Source organism: Ptiloglossa arizonensis, chromosome 2 (assembly GCF_051014685.1).
Source record: "Ptiloglossa arizonensis isolate GNS036 chromosome 2, iyPtiAriz1_principal, whole genome shotgun sequence".
Taxonomy (NCBI): domain Eukaryota; kingdom Metazoa; phylum Arthropoda; class Insecta; order Hymenoptera; family Colletidae; genus Ptiloglossa; species Ptiloglossa arizonensis.
In genome coordinates this window covers 33,750,081-33,761,237 of record NC_135049.1, presented here as the reverse complement: position 1 = coordinate 33,761,237, position 11,157 = coordinate 33,750,081, and the positions used below count along the sequence as shown (strand labels likewise).

General features: G+C 57.4%; 1 protein-coding gene across 1 annotated transcript in view; it reads right to left on the bottom strand.

Moving 5' to 3' along the window:
• Positions 1-5,562: 5,562 nt before the first annotated feature.
• Positions 5,563-11,157, bottom strand: part of LOC143143612 (transcription factor hamlet) — a 51,867-nt gene continuing 46,272 nt past the window's right edge. Inside the window, exons 6-9 of the mRNA XM_076305039.1 lie at positions 10,230-10,329; positions 9,308-9,464; positions 7,046-9,211; positions 5,563-6,970 (exon numbers count right to left, since the gene is read on the bottom strand). Coding sequence (XP_076161154.1) covers positions 6,890-6,970; positions 7,046-9,211; positions 9,308-9,464; positions 10,230-10,329 — 2,504 coding nt within the window. The 3' untranslated portion in view covers positions 5,563-6,889. The remainder of the gene's footprint in view (positions 6,971-7,045; positions 9,212-9,307; positions 9,465-10,229; positions 10,330-11,157) is intronic.

The following is an 11,157-nucleotide window of genomic DNA, read 5'->3' as shown; positions in this document are numbered from 1 at the left end:
TGCATCGTGCCGTACCGTACCGTGCCGCGCCGCGTCGTATCGGGTCGGAAGATTCGGGTTCACCGAAGAGGTCGAGGGCGCCGAAACGCTCGATCGTTTTCTCGGCCGATTTCGAATCGAGTCGGAGGCGAGGGAGAAATCGAAATCGCGTCGAGTCGTCGTCCGAACGACGCAGCGATCCAGTTTTCACGGTCCATCGATCGGAAATCTTCCGCAATCGCGTCGCTCCGCGTCCGGGGAAGGGGTAAAGGGGGTTCGGTCGCGCGACCTTCCGAACGGCGAAGCGCGCGCTCGATTTCACTTTCGCGACGGTGGATCGAACGATCCGTGCTCGAATTTCGAGAAGTTACCGTCGGATCGGGCCTCGGGGGACGCGGGCGACTTGGATCGCTCGGTTCGATACCGAGGATCCCGTCGAACGGTTCGGCGGTAGAGCGGAAATCGGGGTCGAGAGGATGCTCGAAGCGCGGAACGCGAATCGGTCCGTCTCGGAAATCGGCGACTCGATTGCGCAACGATATCCCGGGTGTACGGGTGTACGGGTGTACGTCGGGGGTTCGGGTCGGCGCGGAAAATGGCGGGAAACGGAGGTGCGCGGACGTGCTCGTGTAATCGACGGGAACGCTCGCGATGGAAATACCAGGTCGGGCGTTCGGATTGGTCGAGATAGGATCTCTCGGCGCGTTTCGAGGATTTAGCAAGCCGCCGGGAGACTTTCGTTCCGGTGCCCTACGAACACCCACGTAAGGTAACGCCGCGCGCGGTGTGTATCGATAGGAGAGGGCACGGTACCGTGGATCGAGCCAGCTATCGACACGTTTCGAGAGGAGCCCGGGGAGGCACGGAAACCGCGCTCACGTGCCCGTACCCGTACCCGTACACGTATACACCACGCGGCGCGGTGGCCACCGCGTTCGAACGCTTCCATGTCCCTGGTTCGCGTGTACGCGCGCGCCTAGCTAACGTGTACACCGAACCGCCGTATCGCCGTACCGCCGTACCGCCGTACCGCCAGGGCGTGGTCGGTTTATGTAAGGCGTACACGTTTTTTCGTCACCCGCCGTTCGTTTCGCGGTCCTCGATTTATCTCGACGTTACTCCCGCGCGCTTCGCTCGGACTCGGACTCGGACTCGGACTTGGACTCGAACTCGAACTCGCAGTAATCGTTGACGCGACGCAACGCGGAGCTTGTTTTTCCTCTGGTCGTCTCGAGGCTCGGATGATTTTTCCCCGCGGAAGGAGCCGATCTTCGTTCGCTCCGGTGACATTTCGCTGGCCGATAAACGCGCGGGAGGCACGGTGATCGCGCGTCGGGTACCGCGGTGCCCGCGCGACTCTGTCGTGCTTCTCTAGCCACGATCGAAACGATCCCCTTCGATCGTTTTCTCGACCCGCGAAAAGAATCGTCGAACGCGCTCGTAGCGCGCCGTTCTCTCTCCCGCGTGGCGCAACGGGACGCGTCTCTCGTTCTCCTCCGATTTTCCGCAGCGGTCGGTTTCCTCGCGAACGCGGCAAAGGACGCGCCGAGCCGGTTCCAAATACGCCGACTCGATCGAGTTTTCGTTCGGTGTTTTCAACTCGGAACCGAATCGGCTCGCTCGAGCGCGGAAACCGCCCACGCCCGCGCCCGCGCCCGCGTCGCGACGATCCAGACGTCCTCGACGCGAGGCGACCGCTCGAAAGATTCTCGGGAAAAACAACTCCTCGCTGGTTTTTTCGTCCGGGAGGAGGTTCCGCGATCCGCGGAGTCGATAATTTCCGAGGATCCGCGTACGGACGCAACTCGGAGAGACGCGCGAGCGAATCGATGGAAATTTCCCGATGCATCGGACGACGCGGTTCGATTGGCTCCTCGAGGCGGTTCGAGCCGCCTCCCCGCGGCGAGACAAAGAATCGATTGCGTAAAGTACTCGTTCTTCCTTCTCGTTTTGCATAAAATTACGAGCGTCCGCGAGGAGGAGGGTTCTCGGATCGAATTCCGCGCCCGCTACCCCGTCGAGGTCTCGCGGGGCGCTTCGTTCGGTTCTTCCTCTCCCGTCGAATTCGAATCCTCGATCTTTGTCGTCCGGGCGGTGGATCACGGAAGCGAGAGGGTTTTCGAGTAACTGTGAATCGCGTTCGCGGTCCGGTGCATCGGCCGCGCCACGCCGCGCCACGGATAAGCTCGTTTTAGCGCGAGATAGTTAATCTTCCGCTTAATCGGCTTGTTTATCTCGACGCGGTACAACCGAGGGAACGTCGCGGTAATGGTCCGAGCGGGAGGGGAATCGGGGGTCTCGTTTCTGCGACTCGTCCTTCGGAGTAGCGTTCCGCGATCGACGGAAGGTGTATCGTCGCGTTCGCGAACAAGGACCGAGCGGGAACGGAAGGAGGAGGAGGAGGAGGACGATCCTCGACGGAGCGTCGAATTCGTGTCGGGGGACACGGGGAATTTCACCGGAGAACGGCCGCGCGGCAATTTCGCGGTTACCCGACCGTTGCGTATAGCGCGCGCCGACCCTCCTCCGTTTTTCCTTGCCGATCGCCCCGGATTCTTCCCTCTCGATAGCTTTCCACCGAACAAAAACCCATCGACGAGCTACCATCGGAGACTGCGTTGCGCGCGATCGTGCGTTGCGAACCGACGAATACGCGACAGCGTTTTCTCTCCTCGATTCGCCGATGTCGCGGAAACATCCGCGCCTCGAACGTTTCGCTGATCGCGACCGGGGAACCGACCCCCCTCGTCTCGATCGCGGATCTGCCGAGACGCGCGCCGATCGATCGAATCCGACGGAACGAAATCGCTCGATCCCCGTGGCACCGGTGCCCTATCCTTCGATCGTGATCGATTTTTTACACTTTCTAAACGCAGACGCCCGCTACGAGACAGCGTGGAATTTAGCGATTTGCCCGAGCCTTTTTATCCTCCTCGCGTTGCCGATAATGTTCGTTCGCGCGTACAATTGTTGCCCCATCGGTATCGATCTCCGACCTCGGTCTCCTCCGTACCCGAGTCGTCCGTACCCGTGCTCCTCCTTATCGCCATTTTTCGAACCTCGGTTCCCTCCGTCTCTCCGATCCGATGAACTCGACGAGATCTTTCACCGTTTCGAAAACCACGCGATCCTCCCCGATCGTCGCCGAGGCGAAAGTAGCTTTCTTACGCGCGATACCGTTCAAGCGCAATTTTCTTCTTCGCGCGGTGTTTGGATCGCGAGTGTTCCGACTCGTTTTCGAAACCTAGCGCCCGTAACGGTAAAACGAGCAAGTTCCTCGAGAAACGCTTCGCGGTTTCGTCGCTGGATGGCGAGACGAGTCTCGGACCGAGCGCTCTCCCGAAGAGAACGAACGTCCGCGAACCGTAATTTTATCGACTTTGCTCGATCGACCCATCGTGCGATTCGTTACCGGTGTCGATGGAAAGGAAAAGAAAGCTCCGAAGAAAGAACTTTCAACGATCGATCGCAAAAGTGTTCTTACGTCTCGTCGAGATATTTCGACTTTCCTACGCGATTCGAACATTTCCGATACAACGTATCGTACGTTTTTCTATCCCAAATGCCCCGAAGATGCGGGGCTTTCGTTCAACGGCTGTAACTTTTTCGAACACCGTCCCACCTCGATGCGGTTTCGCTTATTTTAAAAGGAAACCGTAACCCTTTTCGATGCCGCGAACGACAAATTACCGATTTCGTTTTCCCGCTCCGAACGCAGTCTCGAACCCTGACGATTTTCACCGTTCGACGGTTCCCGTCTTCGAGGGACGATCGATGTTCGTCGCGATAAATTCGGACAAGTATCGATAAAGTCGTGCCCTTTGACTTTTACCGCGTCAACGATCGTTCCGGATTAACGGTAATCGTTCGGGACCCTGGCGGAAAAACGCGCAAGTTCGTCGAAGAACAATTCATATTTTCGCGACTCGATGGAGCCACTGCTGTTCGCGTATCGACGATATCGAAAAACTTTCTTCTTTTTGCGGAACAGTGGTCTACGAACCTACGATCGAAAGAGTAACTCGATTCGCTTCTTCGTTCGGGACGATGGAAACGATATATGCGAATAAAAAAAATATTCGAGTTGCGGATAACTCGTCCGCTTGCGTCGATGGACGTAAATTGGTGGCGCCATCCAGTAGTTCGTACCGGAATTATTCCTCTACGATGTTGCTCGTTCTTCCGCCGGCGGCGTAAATTTCAGATAAAAGTAGTATCGAGCTTTTCGATTGTGCGCTTAAGCTGATTACTCGATACGTAAGAATTAATTCTGTATTGTAACGTGGCAAACTTTTCTGGCGCCTAAGAGTGTACGATGTTTGAAATATTTCGATGGAAAGTGAGAGTACGATTGTAACCGAAAGAAACGTGTACGTTGCGTCGAACGAACCAAACGTATTTAGAATATCTCGGGGATTTTTTAATTTCACCTCTCCTGCTCTACCCTGCGTCGCTACGAATCGCTCCACCGATAAACGAACGACGTCGTTTCGAAGAATCCGTGGAAAAGAAATACTTTCTCGGGTATAGCGTTCTTCCGATACCGGACGAACGATAATAATTCTTCGTCGCGGGTACTACCGAGCCAATTGGCTGCGTATTCGGAACAGCGTATTCGAGACGTAACGACGAGTAGAATAATATTATTTAGTACAAGGAAACGCGTATGAAAGTTCGAAGATGTCAACGAAACGAAAGAATGCGATACCTACTGGGCGATCGCGTTCTCCCGATAAGAAATTCGCAAAGTCGGTGAAATATTTTCGAATATATTCGATTTCGAGCCTTTGGTATCGGGAGAACGCGATCGCGGAGGAGGTATTCGCGTTCCGCCGATTCCAAGAAACGACGTTATTTCGAAGAATTTCTCGCGTTACTTGGATTCCCCGTCGGTTCCTTCGCGCGTTCGGGCCATTATTTGTACCACGGTATCGTCGATACGTCTCGAAACCACGGTCCTACGACCGTTGTTGGTAACTGTGTCGAGATATCGCGAAATCGGTAAAGGAGAAGGTTGAGATATGCGTCTCGTTGCAACCGTGATCGGTAACCGGACGGTTCGATTTTCGATTGCTCGAGATCCACCGATATTTCAATCGGCCGGTATTTCGGGTCGCGGGACGCATCGATGCCCCGGGCACGGAGAGTGCGGTCCAACTCTTTGCTCGCGGTCGATAAAGCGGTGTTCCGTAACGCGTTGACCTTGTCGTTTCGTCGCAAGGGAAGGTTCGAACGTAATCGAGGGCGTTCGCGCGTTTAAAGAGGAATTGTTTTCTTCGATGGTTTCGCGATGCGCGGAAGCACGCGCAGATGACGCCACCGACGGGTAAAAATGTTGGAGAAACGTCGATTCGAAAGATCGGGTATCGAAAGGTTGGTCGAGATCCGTGCGACCGAGCGACCACGTTGCTCGACGAGACGGCTCCTCGATCGTCCTCGCGCGTACGAAGAGAGGATAATTTCGTTTCGGTCGAATCGGTGAACAATGCGGATCGAAAAGTGTCGAGAAAAGGTGAGAAACTCAGCATCGTCTTTGAAGTGTAATATTTTAATGGTAATCGTAATGAAGTTACAGGATGCATTTATACAGTATGTATAGATAGAGTCGTAATATAATCGTTTTTAATTATCTCGATCGACGTAATTATGCTTAATCAATCTGTAAGTTTATTATCGTCTATTAGTCGGAGCGAAGGAAGAGAGATGTGCGGAGAACACGTATCCGTAAGGTGTTGCGCGAAGAAACAGGCGGAGTCCTGGGTTTCGTCGTCGACGTCGTGAACGAACATTGTCCGCGATCGTCGCCGCGAAGTGTTCGAGAACAAAACGAATCGAGAAATAAAGTTTATTTCCTCCGAGACGCGTACGCCGGTGCGAGGACTCGCGAACGGTTCTCGCGTCGCTCCGCTCGACGATCGCGAGCACCTTGAACATCGAGAACGGGCTGGGAATGCGCGCGATTATTCATCGTTGCCTATCGATCGTAGTAAACGTAACAATTATGCGTTTCGATAAAGAATTCCTCGCGACGAGTCGTGCCGCGACCAATCGATAAATTCGCATCGTATAATATGTATATTTATATATTAATAAAAACCACGAAGTACTTCCGTATCTTTAGTTTTTTGTTTTTTGTTCATTTTTTTGTTGTTTTTTTCTTTTTTTGTTTTTTTTTTACAAACATTATACATCACCTAATGGAAATTTGTACACGGATTCTCGTCATAGAACATTTCTCTTTTAATTACACGTACGTTCCGGCGATCGCGTTCCTCGCGAATACACGTTTCTCTCCTCGGGGTTCGTCGTAGGTAAAATTGTCTCGCTAGGAGGTCGACGAGGATCCCGCTACTTTCCCGCAAAACTGGTCGGCGATCGATCGTTCGAGCCGGTACCTCTCGGCGAACCTCGCGTCCTCTCTCTGGCGTCGTTTCGCGAATTGGTGGTTCTCGCGACTCGGTCTCGTTGCCCGCGAGAGGAGTTGGATCGTTCGCGCGCGTCGAACGAAAACCATCGCGTAGGAACTACGTTACGGAACGACTATCTATCTCGCGTGCGCGCGTGCGCGCGTGCGCGCCGAAAAGGACGGTGGCAACACGTTGGATCGTACCCTTTGGGTTTTCGCGGACGCGTCGCGAACGAAATACGGGAAAACGGCGAACGGGATTTCGAGCGAAGGTATCGTACCGGGAAAAGTGCTTCTCGCGGGAATACTCGCTCGTGTTGCTCTCTTCGGCGAGAACGGTGGCCGAACTCGCGCTCGAGGAACGAGGGGCCGAACTTTCGAGCTACGTTCCTCGGGTACGGAGCTTCGGGGGAAAAAGAAAGTAGGCGCGTGTCCGTTGCGACGCTAAAAGGGCCTGGTCCTCTTCGCGTAGGACCGTCTCGTCGAAGCTGCGCGAGCTATGGGCTATGTGGAGATCTCGATGACCGGTTCCGCGGTATTGTTGTTGAGGAGTTCTTGCTTCTCCCGTAGCTTGAGATCGTACTGCTGCGTTTGGGAGGGCTGGGAGGGCTGGGAGGGCTGGGGAGGCGGCGGCGGTGGCGGCGGCAACGTCAGGGGAACCGGGGGCGGCGGTGGGGGGGGAGTGGAGTCCTTGACCTCGAGGGGCGACAAGCCGTCGGCGTCGTCGAGAGGAGAGGCTCCTTCCTCGCTGTCCTCGTCTTCGTCGTATTCGGCCTCCATTTTGGATTCGTGCATCTCGTGGAGGCGGCTGGGCAGGTAAGCCGGATGATGAGGCTGAAGCCCGTAGCCCGTCTCGCCGCCGTAAGTCACCTTTCCCATGAAAGACCTGATCTCGTCGAAGTACGTGTCCTCCCGTTCGTTCTCGTTGCTGCTACCCGGGGAGTCCGCGACCGAGACGACGCCGCTCCCGTCGTCGGCCTCGTGCTTCTTCAAGTGTCTGTCCAGGTTGGTCTGCTGACCGAAGCATCTCTCGCACAGGGGGCACTTGAACGGGCGCTGCTTGTCGTGTATGTTTCTCACGTGTCTTTGGAGGTTGCTGGATATGCTGAACGATCTCTCGCAGTACTTGCACTTGTAGGGTTGCTCGCCGGTGTGGGTGCGCAGATGCCTGGTCAGGTTGGCGGATCTGGGGAACACCTTCCCGCAGAACTTGCACGAGTAACGATCCTTCATCTTGCTGTGAGCGTGATGGTGATGATGGTGATGATGGTGAGGTGCGATAACGGCCTCTTGAAACGGCTTGACGCCGGGGAACGGGGCGAGTGGCGGCCTAGCGAGCAGATCGAATCCTCCTCCGGGCGTCCTGGCGGCGCCGAGTCCGTTCATCAGGGTCCCTAGAAAAGGTAAACCGCGCGGCGGTCCGAACGGCGGTAGCGGGGGTAGTAGCCGTGACTCGGGTGCGGCAGCGACGGCGGCGGCTGCGGCGGCGGCGGCGGCGGCGGCGGCTCCCGGAGGCGGCGCGGGACCGCCCGGAAACCCGGGAAAGGTGCCGGTGGGAGCTCGGTACATGGCCTCGAGAAACATGGGATGAATGGGTCTGGGATAGGCCATGTGCGGTTGCTCGGTAGGCAGGCTGGATCTCGATCGCGGGCTGCTGGCCACCTCTTTGGGCTCGGCTTCCATCGACAGAGGAGTGGTCGCGGTGGTGGTCGGTATCGGCGTAGGCGTAGGCGTCGGCGTAGGCGTAGGCGTCGGTGTCGGTGTCGGTGTCGGTGTCGGTGTCGGGGTCGGTGTCGGTGTCGGTGTCGGTGTAGGAGTCGGAGTCGGGGTAAGGGTCGGCGTCCGCGTCGGCGTGGTCGGCGTTGGCGTGGTCGGCGTCGTCGTCGTCGGCGTGGCGGCGTTCGCGATCGTGGTCGTCTCGTGGTCCGTTTTCCTTCGGTCGGTGAGCGAAGAGGCCCCTTCGGTGGTAAAGGATCCGGGCGATAGGCTGCGACTTTTTCTCTCGAGGAGCTCGCAGCTGGTTTTCTGCCTCTTGGTCCGCACTCTGAGATCGAGAGGCTGATCCGGGGATGTCTGCTCGTTCGCGATCGACGATTCGGACTTTCTCGTCTTCTCGTTGTTTCGGATCTCCCGCTTCTTGGAGGGATCTTCGTCGCTGTCGGTGGTCGATTGGACCGGCGGCCTGGCCGGGGACGGCCTGAACGAGGAGGTGGCTTCCTCGGCGGTGGATGGAGAGACCTTGCTGTGCTGCGGCAGTACCCTCGGCGGTGTGAAGCGCTCCTTCTTCGGGCTGTCGCCCCGTTTCTCGGCCTCGTCGAGCTTCGGGGGGAAGAGGAGCGGGGTGTTCAAGAAATTCGGAGCGTTCGGAAATATTCCCGGGTAGGGTCCCATAAGACCCGGTGGATAGAAGGGCAAACCGCCGGGTAGGGCGACCGGAGGCCGAGGATAGACGAGGAAAGGGTTCGGGGCGGACGTCGGTAGCTGCGGCATGGCTCCGGGTGGTCCGGTCGGCGGTGTCGAGTCGCAGAATCGCTTGTGCTTCGACAACGAGGTAACCGTGCTGAAGGTTTGACCGCACTTTACGCACTTGATCTGCATGCGACAGTCCGCGTGCATACGCTTGTGCCGGCAGAGATTCGAGAACTGGGTGTAAGCCTTGAAGCACACCTCGCACTGAAACGGTTTGACGCTGCTGTGAATGTGGGTGTGCTGCTTCAGACCGGAGCTGGTCGCGAAGGTTTTCCCGCACTCGGTGCACGCGTGGCTCCTCGCGCCCACGTGATGCGTCCTGATGTGACGCTGAAGATTCGAGGGGTCGGTGAAGACCTGCGGATTGTCCGACTGTTAGCGAAACTTTGAAGATTTTACTCAAGGGGCAAACGTGTCGTGTTTTCTCGGGTTCGCGACGAAGCCGATGCTTACCTTTGGACAGTTCTCGCAGGGATAGTTTCGGAGATCACCGTGGACGATCGCGCGATGACGAACCAGCAACGGTCGCCAAGCGTAGGCACGGGGGCAACTGTCGCAACGGTGTTGCTCCGACGGGTATCTGTGACAGGTTACCAGGTGGCTGTCCAATCTGAAAATCGAAGCCGGAGCTCGAAAGAAAGTCCCGCGAGCCCGATCGATCCGGGAGAGCGGGCCGAGCGAGACCGCGCTCGACGCGCTCGAGGATGATGACTAAGTGACTCCGGTAGCGCGGCAGCGGACAACCTCTCGCGTAATAACGCTAGCTCCCACGCCCCCGATGAAGAGGGTGGTCATCGCCGCGTCCGTGTTGCCGCGCGCACCTTCCCGAGGGTGTCGCGAGGTGCTCCCGAGGTGCTCGCGAGGTGCTCGCCGGGTGCTCGCGAGGTGCTCTCGCTGAGCGAACCCGAGCTACCGAGGTGCCGTGGTGCCGTGGTGCCGTGGTGCCGTGGTGCCGTGGTGCCGTGGTGTGCCCCGGCATTGATTTTACACCCTCGAACACACGTGTCGCGCGAAACCTATTCGCGGTGAGATAGTAGGTTCGCGGTGACGGTGCGCCGTGCCAGATGAGCTGCGGGCACGCGACGCCTTCGATGATGCATAAGGGGGTGGCTCGATGCAACCGAATGCGGATCTCGCGCGTACTTTATGCGCCACAACAGGTGACTCTGCCGGCGAGCCGAGTCGCACGGAAGCCGCTGGTGTTGCGAGCTGTCGGGGGACCGGGAAACGGATACCGGAACGAAACGGACGCCCGAATTTAGACCGAATTTTGACCGAATTTAGACCGAATTTAGACGGAAATCCTCGATACGCGATGCCGCGCGTTTACCGTGCGCGCGACGCGGCCATTACGCAAGGAAAACTGTCTACTCACAGCTCGATGTCTTGAAACGGCTTGTCGCAGACGGTGCATCTGGTCTCGCCCTCCTCGTCGTCCTCCTTGTCCTCGTCGATGGTTCCGCTGTGTTGCGAGGCTGCGAGCAGACGGAAGAAAAGGCGCATGAAGCGACGCCGATACCGCGACAACCGAGAGACAGGGTGGAAGTCGTAATTCCGTTCTAGTTCGCGGACAGGCTGCGGCTCTATAAATTACACCCCCGAGAACGATGATACGTGGCCTGTCGCGGTGTGGGCGAATTACGCGATCGAGAACCGCACCGCGCGGGGTGGAGCGGAGAGTGGCGTGACGAGTCGACGCCGGGATTGTTCCTGAATTATTAAATCGAACCGGCACTATCGTTTCATCTGCGCGGCAAAGTACGCGACGCGTCTACGAGCTTCCCACGAATCGAAACCTCGTTTACGTTGGTTCGCCGTTATCAAAAATCGTTTCGATCCCGCTGTTCCACCGAGTTTCGAAGTTGCGCTCGCGACGAGTAGATCGGTATACCTTTCTCCGAGGCCGATCGGTCGCGATGCCGCCGTCGGCGAAGACAATGGGCGCAGTGATGTACCGGTAAGCCGGTCGCGCGTTGTCCGGCGAGGGAAAACGCGAACGGGGTGCCGGGACCGCTTCCCATTGGCGAAACCGGGCTCGCGGCCCGGCCAATCGCAGGTGAGAGAGACTCCGTTGCCCGTTGCGGCCTCTCCTCGCCCCCGAACGGGCGAACCGACAGGAGCAACCGCAACCACGGCCAAACTCGAGACCCCGCGAACGAGACAACCGCGCCGCCGACGGTTCGATTACCCATCGATTCGAATCGCTAACCCTCGGTAACGAACCGCGTTCTTCGCCTTTACGGAGAACGAAATCGAGAAAAAGATCACCTACCGAGCCGCAACTCGTTGCCGCGTCGAAACTC